This window comes from Glycine soja, chromosome 11 (genome assembly GCF_004193775.1).
Source record: "Glycine soja cultivar W05 chromosome 11, ASM419377v2, whole genome shotgun sequence".
Lineage (NCBI taxonomy): Eukaryota > Viridiplantae > Streptophyta > Magnoliopsida > Fabales > Fabaceae > Glycine > Glycine soja.
The window spans coordinates 17,320,426-17,338,859 of NC_041012.1; the positions used below are offsets into that span (position 1 = coordinate 17,320,426).

Consider the following 18,434-nt stretch of genomic DNA (forward strand, 5'->3'; position numbering starts at 1 on the left):
TGCATTACATTAGATTAATTTATAAAAACTCTTAATCAAGATGCTAGCTGTAGTGATTCCTAATAATACTGATTGTTAATCTTAATTTAATGATTTATTCAGAGCATAAGGTGTACTCTAACACGTGTACTAATTTAAATTAACAAAATTTAACATAATGACCAAAATTTTGACAATAATGAAGTAGAAGGGAATTTTCCTCATTTAGAGTTTAAGTTAAATAAGAACCAATGTTTTTCGACTAACTTGAATTAAAGTACATTATAATCTTTATTAATTTTAAATTAACAACTTATATTCTTTCAGTACTTTCTCTATTTCCTCACTTTAGAGTAAATAATTTTTTTTGGTAAAAGTATTAGTTTTTTCTATAATGTTATAGACTAGAATTAGGAAATCCTTACCTTATCAGCAGAGCTAAAATTAAACAATGTTTTAACTCTCTTTGTTCTAGTTTATATCAACCAAAAACAGTTTATCAACTAAATAAACGATATGTTTTTCTTAAGATTATTGATTTGTTTCTCCATCTTGATTTTAGTTTTTATCCCCCCACCCCCACGTTTTTTTTCTTTTCTTTTTGTGCATGTACATTAAGAATATCTCTAATTCGAGAGTTAAAAATTAATTAAAATTCCTAAAGGTTTAAAAATATCAACAAACTAAACTTTATTTCTTTTGATTACAAAGCTTTTTCCTTAGGCGTTATCAAAAGTCAAACTCTGCATGGTTAACAAATGCATCTATATACTAAAATCAAACTCTAGTAATTATTTCAAATGATATTAGACTCAATTTGTAAGGTTTCAAGTTTAAATATTGTAAATGAAAAAAAATGTGATTGAAAGAAAAATTTCATTAAAAATAATTAGTCAGATCTTTCAACAAAGATTAGTTATCGATAAAGTCGATAAATAATTGGTACCAATAACATGATAAAAAAACATTTATATGTCATACCTATTCAAAAGTTTTCTCTGATGAAACTATGCTGCGATCTCAAAAATTTTGCACTCATGCAATTAATTAATGGTCGTAACTCAATCACAGAAACAATCAAGAACGACTTTTGAAAGAAATGGTTGGAAGACAGACAAATATAGAATTGATCAAACAAGAGTCTTCTCTTATTTACTATTAATAACTCAACTCTGATTGTGTAATTGCACACATATGTAGAATCACAAAGCTTTAGGGTACCAACTCATACATTCTTACATACCAATATGGACACGTACATAAAATCACCAGGGTTTGCGTCGTACAAACGTATAGTTCCTCGAGTTAAGTTGATAAACACTACAATATATGTGATATTTAGTAATAATTTTTTGTCTAATACTTATTAAAAATATTGTTTAAAATTTTTCATAATATTTTAAAAAATATTATCAAATATGAATAAATATTATTAATATGTCTTTATTAAAAATATTGTTTTCGTAACATTTAAAAAATATTATCAAATATAAATAAATATTATTAATATATTTTTATGATATTTTATCAAATGTTATTTATAGTTTATATGTTTAAAATCTTTGATAAGTATTCGACAAAAATATGTAACTAAAGATGTTATGTGTAGTAGTGAAATTATTCTCTAACTAATTATTACTTACATGAATATCTAATTACCAACACCCACTCATCAGCTAGCATTCATTACTCATCACATCAAACACTGCAAGACATATGCATACATATATACAGCTTTATAATGCATCCTTAATTAATATATATACTAATTAATAACATTTAATATTTAATTTCCTCCCTGGCCAGGTGTGCCATAGTCATTGCCAGCAGTGTAGACGTGACGAAACCCCTCATCCACTTTACGTTGGCCAGATCCAGGTTTTCCATACTCCTTTCGAGGGATTTGATGGTGATCATTATCATCAGATTCATTACTCAGTTCCGATCTCTCGTCCAATTTTGGCACAAATTTCATCCTATTTATAGCCACAGAAGAGCTTGCCAGCATCAACACTAGTGCAATCACCACAAGCTTCATTCTCTTCAACAGTAATTTTTGCTTTAGCCACATACCATGAAAAAGTAAGCTCATACTATATATAAGAGGGGAATCAAGAATTAATATGTTTTAGCCACAAGAAAAAGTGAGCTCATACTGTAAAATTAGGCACTAGCTCGTACTAAATATTAAGGACATGAGATAGAACAGATTTTGTGGATACACATAAATTTGATATGATCTTTCAAGAAACAATAAGCATGTTTAGTTAACTTACCAGCTGATGCTATGAACTTTAATTTTTTGTGTTATCTTACACTGAGCAGAAAGGAGGAGGCTCAAGGAGCATAAATAAGGGCTAGATAGGGGCATATATATGGAATGAAATTAAATGTGAGAGTCAATTGGGAAGTAAGTTTCAAGCAATATCATGGTGGGGTTGAAACCATTGACGTTGAGGCAAAGATTAAGTGCGATGCCCATTAAAGTTGTTAAATACACAACTTTAATGATGATGTGGTTGTCTGTATTTCTATGTGGACTAAATAGGGAAATTCCACCTATAATGAAGAGGCATGGGTGCATATAGGTTATGAATTGTATCGTTGATTTCTTTTCTTTCTTCCTTTTCTATTTTAAATCAAATAATTCCACCTAAAATGTATGTGGTCTGTCCAACTTGATTGAATGTTGGGAAACACCAATAAGTAGAATAATCATTTCAAATCTACCTCATAAAAATGACCAATAAGGACGCTTTTACTGTTAAGATTTTTTTTAATAATTTGTTATAGTGATGTGTCTAACTAATGGATTGAGGTTACAAGAAAGTTGTGATTTAGTGTTGGTTATATTTACCTTATATTAAGCTTAAGAAAGAAGAGAAGGAAGATAATTTAGGGTCTCTATTTCCTGTTAATTAGTTGGAAAACAGATGTTAGGATTTAAGTGGATTTTCTACTCCCGAAAATCCATTTCACTCATTTTGATTTGAATAAATATATTTGAAGATCTAAATTCCTGTTCTACATTTAGTGAAAGACACTACTAGAATAATGCTTTTTTACGACGTAGTATTTAAGTCAGTTATCCAAAACCGCCTTAGATAGTGGCGCGGTGGCAAATTTGTAATTATCAAAGCTGAGAATAATTTTTTACAACGTAAATTCTAAGGCGGTTATAAATAACCGTCTTAGTAACTCGCTGGGTGGCATTTTTGTAAATATCAAAAAATGTTCAACGACGGGTTTGGATAAGGAACCGCCTTTGTTTTATTTCCCTCAAATTAGGGATTTTACAGCCATCCCTTTCCATTCTTCACCCAGCGTCCTCTTTGGTCTTTACCAGCATCCCTTTCCACTCTTCACCCACTCTTCACCCACGACGAGAAGTTTGTGACCCATCATCACTAAGCCCTGTCGAACAGAAGTCTGTGACCCATCACTAAGCCTTGTTCAAGGTGTGTCGTGCCGCAGTCCGATTGTATGAATTGGTAAGTACCCATGCACTGGTGTTGCTTGCTTGAAAATGTGTAATGAATGGCATTGTCAAGACAAGGTTTTTGTTTCGCTGGTAGGTAGGGGCTTTTATTTTGCCTTTCTCGATTAGCAACACACGGACGAAGGGCAGCTTGCTTGCGGCTTCAAAATTTGAAAGGTGAGTTTATCCTGATCCCTGAACCCTGTCTTCGTGTTGCTAGTGATTTTACTGTTTTTATCTAATGGAAAAACTTGAGGCTTGTGCTCATGTGCCTTATTTCTTCCTATTTAGATTGTTGTGTGTTTTGTATCAAGTTATTCAAATTTTCTTCTGACTTGGGAGTGTTATTACCTATTTTCTTATTAGTTGTATCTGTGTCATCTTTGAGAATGATGGGTTTTTAGATTAAGTCCATATGTCACAGCCAATCTCGCGATACCTTAAAAAAAAGCACATTTGAAGTAAAAAAGGAATCAAGTTTTGTGCTTAGTTTCAAAAGGAGTCAAGTATGACTAGTGAATGTATGTAGTTTGAAGTACTCACCAGGATCAGTCATTGAATTTCGAAAAGATATCAAGAAAACCAAACAGGAGGCAAATGTGAGAGTGGATAAAATATCCAATCTGAAATTCAGTCATTCAATTGCAGTAGCACTGTATAATTTGGGCTGGGAATATCTGTCTATCAATTTCATATTTATGTCATTAAATCTTGATTCTTGCTCAAAGCTTCTTATGGTTGTTGATCCAGAAATTGTTTCAGAAAAATGTTGTATTACTGGAGCTTGGCATGTACCTACTAATCGTGCCAACTCCCTTGCTGATGCAGAATAGTATCGCTGCATTTATTGAAGCACTCTGTTAGCATATATAGTGATATTATTGGCATAATAATATCAGTGAGTTTCATTTTGCTGATAGAACACCAGTTGATAAAGTAATAAAATATAATATCAAACACTTAAATCGCAGACAAGAACACCAGTTGATAAAGTAATAAAATATAATATCAAACACTTAAATCGCAGACAATGCAGCAATACACATGTTGTCCCAGAGGCAAAAGTCTCCTATTACACAAATACAACAATACAGTTGTTGTTCCAGAGACAATACTCTTCTACAGAGAGTATTCTTTGTCCACAAACAGAAAATAATTTCACACTTCCTAATTACACACCTACTATTAGATAATATATCCTTAATACATAACTACCTGTAACTATTTTCTACACATAAAGGTCATCCTATAGTTTCTAGTATAGAACTAACTGTCATAACTGCCCCTAATCCAGTTCCTACAATTTTATTCCTCTCAAAACTTATGTAACAAAATTTAAATACACGTTAAACACGTGCCTTGGAAAATAAAATAGGAGGAATGAAAGTCAAAATTAGATTCATTTGGTGACATTATCCAAAAAGCTACCTGGTACCATATGCATGCTGCCATGATTGGAAACAATACTATAAACACCTGTCATGCAGCTTGAGACATCACAACAATATTTCCCAAGATTTGAACCAGATTGAAGACAATTGCCCATACTAGATTTGAAATGTTCATATCTAGTGCACTTTGGTCTGTGGAAGCCAGCAATAAGGTCATTTGTAAAAAAAATAAAAAAAATAGAGGAATCAAACTTTCAAAACAATGCAATAACCTGTTAAGGATATCAGGTAAATAAGGTGTCTTTTAAAATTAAACCATGAAAATTGTCAACATAGTATGACATACTCTATTAAGGATTCGCCCACTCGGGGTGGCATCAAAATATGATATTGGTGCTCGAAAAATGCACAAATGCATTTTATTAAAGATCACAGTGGCTGTCTTGTATCCAGCTATCACAGCAAGAAATGCTCTGGCAAAGGTGAAAATGGAACTTCCAATTGACAAAGCAACATAGACAACCATAAGTTTAAAGCTTCCAATATCAGGTTCTGCAGTTGCAGACATAGGAGTAGCCAAAATCATCCAATAATTGCTAGCAATCTGAAAAGCCACAATGAGTATCGTTGAAAGTAATATATGGGTACAAGAGCTCCTCCATAAGTTGTTGTGATGTATTTCCAATAGACATTAAACCCTACTCTACCCTTTTCCCATTCTTCTTCTTGAACTAGTTGCCCTTTGGGTTTAACTATGTCATCTGACGTATCATTTGATCATATACCACATTTTTGTCAAGTTCAAAACAACTTACTGAACTTGTGTCCTCCTTGGTGGTAGTTGATGTTTTAAATGTTGGCCTTCTCTCCAAGGACTTGATTAAAGACAAAGCTGCTTTGTATGCACCTACAAGTTCCATAAAATCAGTGCCTGACCTGAGAATGTCATTGTATTTTCCTGATTGAGTTATTCTTCCTTCTCTCATGACCTAAATAAATGGTAAGCAAGAGAAAAATACTGAGAAAATAGTAAATTGACTAAATGCTGATTTTTGAGTTCTTTAGTGAGAAGTCTATGATTCACTCACCACTATTAGATCAACATCGGATAAGAACTCTACTTGATGAGTTATATAAATCACAGATTTTGATTTTAAAAGGTCAAGCAAGCACTCCTGAAACAATGTAGTGTAAATGGAAAATTAGATGGCATCCTGTACATCCATATACATAACAAAACTAGTGTAATTCTATTGGAAGTATATTGCCTATTACAAAAGAAAGTAGAATCCATTTCTGTGAAGCTATAGCTGTAAACAATATTTTGTAGCAAAACAGTAGAGTTTAGGTAAGATAGTACCTTAAAGAGATGGGATCCTGTATGAGCATCCAATGCACTGAAGGGATCATCAAACAGATATATATCAGAATCTTGGTATAGAGCACGGGCTATTTGCACTCTTTGCTTCTGTCCACCACTCAAATTGATTCGCTTCTCTCCGATAGTGGTCTGATCACCAAATGGTAGAACCTCAAGGTCTTTTGTCAAGGAACATGCTTCTAGCACCTCATCATACTTTTCCCTATCCATCTCTTTACCAAATAATATGTTGTCTTCTATCTTGCCACTCTGTATCCATGGTGATTCATAAACATAAGCCTTTGTACCACATATCTTCAGGGTCCCAGATATCTTTGGTACTTCCCCTATTATACAAGAAAGTAAACTGGACTTGCCTGACCCAACATTACCACATACAACAACCCTCATACCATGAAAAACTGTGAGATTTACGTTTTTCAATGTTGGATAAGGGGAAGATAAATCCCAAGAGAAATTTCCATCTACTAATTCAATTGCCTTATCAGAACTACCCTGTGGAAGCTTCTCTACTACATCAGTCTTCCACTCATCTAGACGAAGAAATGATGCAATCCTTTCAAGGGAAACCTTAGTTTGTGCAATCATTGAAATGGTGTCAGGAAGACTGTATATGGGCATTTGAAATAAAAGAACAGATTGTTTTCTAAATGTGCCAAGTGGTTTTTATATGGAAAGGCAATTAATTATTCACACTGGTTGCGTTAGTTTAATTTTTTCTTGAACTTTAAATCTATAAATGGACCTTGAACTTGAATTTTCCTTCAACTAAGAGGAATGAAGTGTAGGGAATTGCAGAACTTGAATATGGAATGTTGAGGTTGTTACCTCTGGTAGTTTTGGTTCCTAACCTGCCTTTACCAATTTTTTTACAAACATTCCTTTAAAAGTTTCTCTTGAACATTTTGGAAACACAATTCCAACAGCTAGAGTAAGTTCATGTATATACATACATACTTATTTCATGTTTCAATTGTCAAACATTGGTATGACACAACTTGTTGATGGAACCTCGTTTTTTATTTATTAAAAAAATAATTCTTTAAAAAAAATACTGGATGCCTGATATTATTTATTTTTTCACATGATTATCTAGCCTCTATTATTATATTAAAATTGGGTTGAACATTATCTCAGTTGCAAAATGATCCTTTGGTTGGTTTTAGAAAGTGATAGCGGGGCAGGGTAAGCACCTGAAAGTAAAATAATTTCTGTGCACTATTATTGATATGCTAACTGTATTTAATGTAGTATATTCCCTAGGCAGTCCCTCCATACCATTTTGTAATGTGCAGTCATATTCATTATCTGCTTATTCTTGCCATGTGTAAAATTTGCAATTTTTCTTCTGTTGGTATATAACATATTGAGAACTACCCTTGCAGTGCATGACTGCCAATTGGTGGACCAGTGGATATCATTTGTACTCCAACACAGGTCATTTTCACAAATACATTTATGCCAAAGCTTCAAGTTTGGTTAAACAATGCTATCTAGTACCTATATGACTTCACATTTTCTTATTACCTTTTAATCTATAATATCATGTATTTATGCAAATGAACTGCATATACCTGTGTAATGAACTGTTTGCAAATGAAGTGTGAGAGGTGAATGCTTTTATGAAAATAGTTTGATTGATGAATTTCTGTTACCATTCAGTGAAATCTGTCAAATTATCATGTAGTTATGCTCACAATTTTTTTAAATGTATTTTGATTTTTAAACAATTTATGTAAGTAATCTTTCCTTGCTGTTGTTGAGAAGAATAAAAAATTGTTTGTTCTAGCATTTTAGAACTAAGTGATCTTTATTTTATTTTTATCTGATAAACACTCGGTGATCCTTATATCAACTTTTAATCAATGTCATTTGTTTGTTCAGGGATTTATTGCATCTGCCCTTAATTATGGACTCATTACATGGTGAGGAAGGTTTCAGCATTGCTTTATGAAAGTTTTGTTGTCAAAGTTTGTAATTTGTGGACAAGTTACAACTGAAGTTAGCAATGTTAGATATTCCATAGTAATTTTAAATTCTTGCAAAACTATATACTATCATTAATTATGTAAATTCTTTTATTATGTGATTAAACGATTTTATAATTCTTCAAAATGATGTAAATTCTTTCATTAATTATGTAAATTCTTTTATTATGTAAATTCTTTTGTTTCAAATCAATGTATATAATAATTAAAACACTACCTAAAAAACTATACCTGCACCCAAAAAATTAAAAAAATATATATATATATTCTAAGACGGTTGTCAGAAACCGTCTTAGTATGTCTCACTTTCTAAGACGTTTGTATGAATAACCGCCTTAGAAAGTTTTACAAACAAAAACATACTAAGACTGTTCCACCTGAACCGTCTTAGTATGTCTGACATTCTAAGACGGTTTTAGTAACAATCGCCTTAGAAAGTCTCACAAACAAATGACATACTAAGACGGTTGTTGGAAAATCGTCTTAGTATGTCTCACTTTCTAAGACGGTTTTTATGAAAACCGTCTTAAAAAGCCTTCAAAAAAAGGACATACTAAGATTGTTACAGGAGAAAACCGTCTTAGTATGGCTCACTTTCTAAGACGGTTATAGACAAAACCGTCATAGTAAGTCTCACTTTCTAAGACGGTTTTTACAAAAATCGTCTTAGAAAGCCTTCAAAAAAAGGACATACTAAGATGGTTATAGACAAAAACTGTCTTAGTATGACTCACTTTCTAAAACGGTTACAGACAAAATCGTCTTAGTAAGTTTCACTTTCTAAGACGGTTTTTGCAATAACCGTCGTAGAAATAGTGGTGTATTATAACGGTTAGTAGATGATAACCGCCTTGAATTAACAATAAATTTTAAGATGATTATTCTTAAAATCGTCTTTAAAACCCTAATCTTTAAAGACGGTTTGAAAACCGTCATTGTAGAGGTGGATACATTTTACGACGCTGCATGTTATGACGGTTCAAAACCATCGTAAAATGGCCTGCAGAACCGACTTAAAAAGCTTTATTTGTAGTAGTGAGAGAAAAGAATATATACGATGAATGAAATAATGTGATAAGAAAACATAAAGATAAGTAAGAGATCGATGTTGATGATATTTAAAATTAAAATGTATTTATACTTGACTTGCCTCTTTTTTTAAATTGTTCTTGTTTTATTCCTTTGAAATTATCCATTTAAATATTAAAACAACTGTTGTTATGTGATGTCGTTTCAAACATAACACAAAAATAATTTAGAAAGATACAATAAAAAAGTCAGATCCATTTACACTAGAAAGAAATAGTATTTGTCTGACAATTTGTTTGTGGCCGTCTCAAGAAATATTATAATTTTTTATAGGAGATTTGACCTTCACGACCAATGAGCTTGTCTCAAGTTATGCTTCGTGTCACTTAACTGTGACTGTGTCATCGAATCACTTAACACGTGTCACCAGTATAATTTTATTTTAAAAATTAAAAATGTAACTCAACAAACATGTGAGAAGTGTCGCTAGTGTCTCACATTGAGTCTGAAATGCTCAAAACACTAAGGTACATTCTCTTTTCTATTTTTGCATTTAGGGTTCCTTCTGGGAAGTTCAAAATGATCACATTCTCTTTCTCGTAGATCTGAAATTGTTCACGCAACACTTTGTTCCTCGCAGATTCGGAAATGTTCACGAAATTCTCTTTCTTGCGGATTCAGAATTGTTCACGGAATTGTTCATGCTTTACTCTCACATTCTCACATCTCAGCATTTAGCTTTGTTCTCACCTTCAATTATTAGGTTTTATTTCTCGCTAATTAATTCCATGAATCGTTTTCCCTAAATCAACTCTTTGCTTGATTTTCACTTCTAATCGATATTCTTCACTCTCAAGTGTTTATTGTTGGTTTGTGTTTGTAGTTCCATTGTCTTGGCGCACATATTCGTGGTGGAAAAATTGTTCTCTTCTATCAAGTATTAGCTCCAAATCACAATTATTGAGTTCACTGATTCCATTTTTAATCCTCTGTTCAGTTTAGTTTAATTTGTAGTTTCATTTATTGTTGTAGACTTGTAGTTGTACCTTTAATTAAGGGGAGAAAAAGAAAAAGGCTATAAATTCAAATTGAATGATATTTCAACTTTTTGCTTGTGACTTGTTGGCTATGCTTAGGAGTCTTGAGAAAAAAGAAAGATGAAGTTGAGAGTGGAGGTTTGGAAAGAAATTAAACTATGGAAATATATGCCTATGCAGTAAAAGCTCCAAATATCCATAATTTTGTAGTTTTATTGTTAGGCACTCCTCTATGGGCAAGGGTAGGAGAGGGAATTATGTAGGCTATAACAAACTTACATAGGTGGAAACAAGTGTTGAAAGCATTGTGGTAAAGTTAGAGGCTGTGTGTAGTTTTGGGGTAGGCAATCATTTGGGTAGTTTTGGGGCGGCTGCTGCCACATGGCAGAGAAGTTTTCCTTCTATGATTTGTTTATATTCATTCTCAATTTCTATACTTTCAGCATATTAAGATTATTTTTTAAGCATGGTATTAGAGTTTTCCTTAGATGATTTATTGTGGAAAAGATTATCATTTTTAAGTTTTAACACTATATGCAGCTTCTGACTTGCCTCTGAATCAAGTGTGTTTATGAAAACACTAGCAAGAAAGATATTTTAAAATTATTCTCCACATAAATTTTTGATAATCGATTGACAAGTACACTAATATATACAAATATTAAAATTAAAACAAAAATTCGAATGTGAAGTCTGCTATAAAGTAATATTTTGTCTCACTTAGTTGGCTCAAACCTTAGGAAATGGGGATTTTGCATGATTTTTTTTTTTTTTTTGTAATATCCTTCTTTTAATTAGGTTAATGTTTCCTTAATAAAATTTAGTTGGGTGAAGATCGGTGGTTTAGACCATACAACATTTTCTCGTCATTTTTGTACAATAAAAAGTACAATCAAGCACCGAAGGAATTTGACCAAATATTTTGGAGGGCCAAAATAATCAAATTTATAATATATGAAGTAAATGTTATATTTTTATAATATTGTCTCTTATGGATAACTTTAAAATTTCAATGATATTATGTAAATATTAATTATTTTCTTAATTGATTATTTTATGATATTAAAATAGACTTAAATATATTTTTCTTACTTATAATATAATTATTTTTTAGTTTATTACCTAAAAAATATTTTTATTTTATTTTATTATATGACATTTTTAAATTTGTATTTTTGGTACCTATCATTAGTCTAGATCTATGATAACTTGATATTTTATTAATTTGCTATATCGATACTTAATCAATGTGATATATGTTAGTTAGTCTGTGATGTTACTATTAAACAAACAAAGGATAATGATAAACAAACAAAGGATAATGATAAGTATAAAAATTAAATGTTTGTAAAGGTTCTGTAGTAAAATAAAAAAAAATTTGGTAGTAAAAAAAATGATATATTTGTATGAAAAATATATTTAAATTATTAAAATATTTATTTTCTATTTTATTATTAACACTCTTCAGTTTTTTAAGTTGCCAAATAGAAAAATAGAGAAGCTATATTTCAATTATTTGTGAAAAATCTGTAAGATAAATTAAGTTATTTTAAGCAATTCAAAACAAAATTTATACAAGAATGTGCAGAAAATATTGAAAATTTCAATATATTTGGAGAATAATCATTTTTTTGTCAAAATCATAGAAAAATTTGAAGAAAAAGCTTGTGTAAGATCAAAATCATAAAATTTAAGAAAATGAATTTCATAAAAACCTACAAGAAAATTTTGCGAGTTTAAGTTATATAGTATAAACATTTTCTATACAAAATGAGAATATAAAAGCGATAAAAAAAAAGTCTTGAAAATGAATGTTCCTCTATGTTTATTCAATGACTTAAAATCATTAATAATTAATACATAGACTTAATTAATTGTAAATTTTATCATTAAACTTTCATTATTTTATAAATCTTACCATTCAAGTTATTTTCATGAATTTTATTATCCAACTAACTTTCAACATTGACAAATTTTACCATCTATTTTTTTTTTTACATTTTATCATTACACTAGTAACAAAATAATATAAAAAATTATTTTTTTAGATTTTTGTATATCAGATATAATTATAATTGATATAAAAAAGCGATTTTTTATATTAATTATGGTTATAATCGTGTAAAAGTCATGAAAAAAAAATCATTTTTTATATCAGATATAATTATACATCACACACACATAATTATAATCAATGTCAAAATCATCTATCTTTTGATAAATAATTTTCAATATGACTTAGTTTGGTAAAAAAAAAAATAATCAGTCAACGATGATAAAATATGAAAAATTAAAAACTTGAATGATAAAATTTACGAAAATAAAATTTTAATGGTAAAATTTGTAAAATAATAAAAATTGAGTAATAAAATTTATAATTAACCCTAATAAACAAAAAATAGTTTTAAAATATAGAAAATCTTATTGACTAGAATTAAAATAAGTTTCATGTTTATCAACTAAACCAAATGAACAGTATGTTTTTCACAAGATTATTGATTCGTGAACAACTTCATCTTGATTTTAGTTTTTTCTCTCCCTATTTTTTGTTTAGTTTTTGTGGATGTACACATTAAGAATATCTCTTATTTTAGAGTAAGAGATTAATTCCTTTGAAGGTTTAAAAATATTAACGAAGTAAATTTCATTTCTTTCGATTAATAACAAACCTCTAAACTATGTTATTGGTGGCTTTGCCTTAGGGATTATTTAGTATTTATATATATATATATATATATATATATATATATATATATATATATTTCATAACCCTCTTTTATGTTCACATCACCTTTTGGCTTTTGTAATGCTTTTAGTGGTACTTCTGTTAACTCATATATAATATATATCTTTCTTTTGCCGATTTTTTCTTTAAAAAAAAAACAGTTTTTTTCCTTAAGCGCGCTATCAAGAATCAAACTCGAAATGTATAGTTTACAAACTCATCTGAATATATATCATAGCCTAGCTTTTCAAAGTTTTCACTGATGACATTATACTGCGATCTTTAAATTTTTAAAACTCAATTAATGGTCGTAACGCACAAATTACAATCACGGAAATAATAATGAATTAACTTTTCAAAGAAATGGTTGGAAGACTGAGAAATATAAAATTGATAAAACCAAGTCTTGTTATATATATATATATAGAGAGAGAGAGAGAGAATGGCAAACATGGCTTTAGGGTACCAACTCATACATTCTTGCATACCACTAGGGTTTGCAATGTACGTTTCCCCAACGTACCTAGTGAAAGTAAATATTTATTTTATAATTTAAAATTTATAAAAATATATTACTTATAACAATTTTATTTTTATAAAATAAAATATTTTTTTAGAATTTTTTCCATAAAATTAAAACCTTAATAATTTAAATTTCTATCTTTTAGGATTTTGTTTTTTACTGGGTTGATTTTTTTTTTTACGCGTTATTAGCCTTGCAAATCAATGATAGTTTGTTATTCTGTTTTTTTTAGTAATGTTTCAAGTTTTTTTACGTCATAGTTAGTTGTAACTTTGGTTTGTTAAGTGTTTTTTTTCTTCTTTTTTTTTTTGCACGTAGGCTTCCAAGGTTCACACGGGTGTGACATTTTTTACTTCGAGTTTTTTGTGTACCTGCGTAAGGGGTCTATGCCTATATATATTTCTCTCATTCTTTAACCAATAGACACAAGTAGAAAAACATTTTTTCTAGGCCCTACAAAGAATAATATTTTCCTCTAAATTTCTTCTCTTCCTATTCTTATAAAAAAAAACTACATTTTGAGATAAAGAGCATTGATGTTCACAAGGTTTGAAGATCCATTCGGTGCAGACGATTGAGACCAATATGTTGTCGTATCTTGGGAGATGAGCGCAATCAAAATTCTCCTACTAGTGCAGTGAAGGGTATTTTTTCTCTAAGGATAGCGCTTGCACGCTTCAACCCATACTATTTAAACTTCTCTAAATTTATTTTCATTTGTACTTATTGCATATTATATTACATTGTTAATCCATATTTTGTCATATTTAAAAGTTGTATTACTATTGTTGTTCTTTTATTTAGCTTGAGACTTTGCATCTTCTTATTTATTTTATTTTCTAACAATCTTAGAGAGAAAACCTATTTTCTTCTTGTATAGTCTTTTTTGTAGTAATATTTTTGTTTTATCAAGATGTCTCCAATGGATATGATTAGGTCCATTTCTAGTAAGCCTGAAAAATTTATGGGTGAAATTTTTTTTTGTTGGTAACAACAAATGAAATTCTAACTTACTGAATTGGATTTATACTCTGTGATTTCTAATACAAAAATAAAAACTCCAACTTTCTCTTTTGATATAGTTCAAACTGAAGCTACCATATCTTCTACTACTAAGCATGGTGTTTTTGATAAAAATATTTTATTTCATGGACGCATTTTAAGTGTTTTGGCTAATAACATTTATAAGATTTTTGTCCATACTAAAACTTCTATTGATTTATGGGAAGCACTTGAATTGAAATATGAATCTGTTGAAAAAGGTTTAAGTCGATACTCTTGTAATAAATGATTGAGTTTCAAATGGTTGATGACAAAACTATTTCAGATCAGACCCATGAATTTGAAAACATTGTTTATGACATGAAATTGAAAGGAATTGTTTTGCCTGACATTATGCTTGTGGCTTTCATGATTTCAAAATTTCCCCCTTCATGGACTCATTTTGCTCAAAGTTTGAAACATAAACATGAAGGTTTCACCTTTGATGATTTGCTTGTTATCACATTGAGGATAAACATCATTTTTCTAAAAAATATTTACAAAAATCTGATTCTTATTCTAATTCCTATCTTGTTGAGAGCTCAAGTAAGCCTTTCTTTAAGTCCTTCAAGAAGCATGGATTTAACAAAAATAAGTTTGGTAGAAATCCTCCTTTTTCTAAAAATAAGAACAATGCTTTTAATAACAACAATAAGCCTAAGGATAAAAATTTAGGGAATGAAGTTTTTTGCTTTTTTTGTGGGTGAGCTAATCATTTGGCCAACAATTGTTTTCAACGCCTTCGCCAACCTATGTCTTTCCCTAAACCTTAGGCTAATGTTGTTACCATTGGTGTTGCCTTTGATTCCCTCTCTGACAAGTACTATGTCACTAGCCTTGAGTTAAATTGTGTTTTTAACTCAAATGATTGGTTTATAGACTTTGGGGCTAATGTTCATACGTGTGCTGATAAAAAAATATTTTCTTTATATCAGGAATCAAGCACACATAATGTGAGCATGCGGAATGGGAGTTTGACACATGTGCTAGGAGAAGGTCAAGTGAAGCTAGTTGTCTTCAGAGAATTTTCTTGCTTTAGATGGAATCTATCACATTTCTAGTATCAGGAAAAATTTAATAAGTACTTCTTTGTTAGTCCAACAAGGGTACAAGGTTGTTTTTGAATCCAATAGAGTTGTTATTACTAGACATGGTATTTTTACTGGTAAAAGCTACATTTTTGATGGTATGTTTAAGTTAATTCTTATGTCTCTTTCTATTAATAAAATATCTAGCATTTCTTCTTTTGTTGCAAATGTTGAATGTTTTGATATGTGGCATGGTATGCTTGGACATGTGAATTTGAATTCTATCAAAAGGATGATGTTTCTTAATCTTATTCTTAAAGCTTGCGTTGATTTGAAACAAAAATGTGAAACATGCATTCAAGAAAAGCAACCAAGAAAGGGTTTTACTACATGTATTGAAAAAGAAACTAACTTGCTTGAATGTTCATAGTGATGTATGTTATAGTAATGATGTGTTAACACGTGGTGGTAAGAGATACTTTATTACTTTTATCGAAGATTTCTCAAAATATTGCTATGTGTATTTAGTTAATCACAAAAGTGAATTATTTGATAAGTTCAAAGCATATAAAATAGAAGTAAAAAGTCAATTAGAAAGAAAAATTAAAATTCTATGTTCTGATAGAGGTGGAGAATATACATCTTTAGATATGAGTAATTTTTGTGAAATGCATAGTATTATTCATGAAGTGACACCTTCGTATGCTCCTCAATCTAATGGTATTATAGAAAGAAAAAACTGTGCCTTGCTTGATATGGTGAATCTTTATATTCTGCATGTCACATTCTTAATAGGGTTCCTTATAAAAATTTTGAAAAAACCTCGTATGAGTTATAGAGAAAAAGAGAACCAAATTTGAAATATCTTAAAGTGTGGGCATATCTTGCAAAGGTCAACATCCCTATTATTAAGAAAAGAAAAATTAGACCAAAAACTGTTGACTGTGTTTTTGTTGGATATTCCTTGCATAATACTACTTATAAATTCTTGGTAGTTAATTTTGAAGTGTCTGAAATTTCTAATAATGCTATTATAAAATCTAGAGTTGTCACTTTCTTTGAAAATATCTTTCCTTTGAAAAATAAATTGTTTAAACATGTTTGTGATACTTCTTGTTCTGATTTACCATCTTGTAGCATTGCTAATAAGGATGTTGTTTTTAAACTTAGAAGGAGTAAAAGATCTAAAAATGTTAAGGATTTTGATTTTGAATTTTGTTTTCTTCTTCTTAAGATGATCCTAAAAATTACAGTGAGGTCATGAGGTCTATTGATGCACCTTTTTAGAAAAAAGATATTAATGATGAAATGAATTCTCTTAAAACTAATAAAACTTGAATATAGGTTGTAAGTGGGTTTTCTAAAAGAAATTAAGAACTGATGAATCTATAGAAAAATTTAAGGCAAAAATTGTTGTGATTGGTTGTAAACAAGTAGAAGATGTAGATTTCTTTTGATACATATTCTCTTGTTTCTAAAGTTACTACTATTGGAGTTTTAACTGGACTTGCTTGTGGTTTTAGTTTGGAAATTCATCAAATGAATGTAAAAACTACTTTTTTAAATGGTGATTTAGAAGAAAAAATCTATAAGAGCTAACCTAAAGGCTTTGTAGAACCGGGTAAAGAAAAAAAAGTTCACAAACTTGTTAAATCTTTATATGATTTGAAACAAGCTCTAAAGCAATGACATGAAAAGTTTGATCAAGTTGTTCTTTCATATGATTTTCAAATCAATAATAGTGATAAATGTGTGTATGCGAATCTATTTGATGATAGTGGATGTGTCATTTTATGTTTGTATGTGAATGACATATTGATATTTAGTAGTAATATGCATGTCATAAATAATGTGAAGTCTTTCTTAACATGAAGGACTTCGGTCCTATAGATGTGATTTTGAGTATTAAGATTATAAAGAAACACGGTGGCATGGTTTTAACCTAATCACATTATGTTGAAAAGCTATTAAAGAAGTTTAATTATTTTGATGTGATACATGTTTTTACGCCTTATGACACGTCCATTAGGTTAAAGAAAAATTTGAGTAGAGGAATTTCTTGTCATAAATATTCTCAAAATATTGGTTCTTTGTTGCATTTGACAAACGTCTCTAGGCCTAACATTGCATATGCAGTTGGTAGATTAGAAAGGTATACTCATCATCCTGATCATTCTCAGTGGACTGCAATAGAAAGGGTTTTTAGATACCTAAAAAGAACCATTAATTATGACATTTATTATACATGTTTTCTTGCTTTAATTGAGGGGTTTAGTGATGCAAATTGGATTTTTTATTATGATGAAACAAAATCGACAAGTGGTTATGCCTTTACTTTAGCTGGTGGTACAATATCATGGAAACTTGCTAAGCAAATTATTATGTTTCATTCTACCATGGAAGCAGAAATTATTGCTTTAGATACTGCTACTTATGAGGTTGAGTTTCTTAAAAATTTTCTATGTAATTTCCCATTGTTGAATGAGCCTATACCCCCAATTTCAATGCATTGTGATAGTCAAGTTGCTATATCTAAAGTTACTTGCACAAAATTTAATGAAAAAAGAAGACACCTAAGAGTGAGAAAATTTATCAGAAATTTGATTTCTTATAGTGCTATTTCTCTTGACTTTGTCAAGTTAGAATACAATATTGTGGATTCGCTTACAAAAGGATTGACACGCCAACAAGTACTTGAGTCGTTGAAGGGAATGATACTAAAGTTCATTATTTAGTCACAACAATAGACACCTGTCTCCGTGTGATTGGTGATCCCATGAATGAAGTTCAATGGGTAACAATGAAATTGTTTGTTGATAAAAGTACACCAAAAT

The 18,434-nt window shown here is 30.1% G+C and overlaps 1 protein-coding gene and 1 pseudogene across 2 annotated transcripts; both read right to left on the minus strand.

The window, feature by feature from the left end:
* Positions 1 to 1,581: 1,581 nt before the first annotated feature.
* Positions 1,582 to 2,389, minus strand: LOC114375153. 2 transcript variants are annotated; one of them, XR_003658722.1, is made up of 2 exons: positions 2,256 to 2,389; positions 1,582 to 2,038 (listed from the first exon to the last, which is right to left on the minus strand). XR_003658722.1 is itself a non-coding variant. In XM_028332903.1 (2 exons), the coding sequence occupies exons 1-2, from the start codon at positions 2,348 to 2,350 to the stop codon at positions 1,766 to 1,768; spliced, it is 402 nt and encodes a 133-aa protein (XP_028188704.1). In that variant the 5' UTR covers positions 2,351 to 2,365; the 3' UTR covers positions 1,582 to 1,765. The 2 variants fall into 2 exon arrangements, 1 of the variants encoding a protein (XP_028188704.1); XM_028332903.1 differs by having other exon boundaries at positions 1,582 to 2,072; positions 2,256 to 2,365.
* A 1,724-nt stretch (positions 2,390 to 4,113) lies between these two features.
* LOC114374317 lies at positions 4,114 to 6,439 on the minus strand (annotated as a pseudogene).
* Positions 6,440 to 18,434: the final 11,995 nt, after the last annotated feature.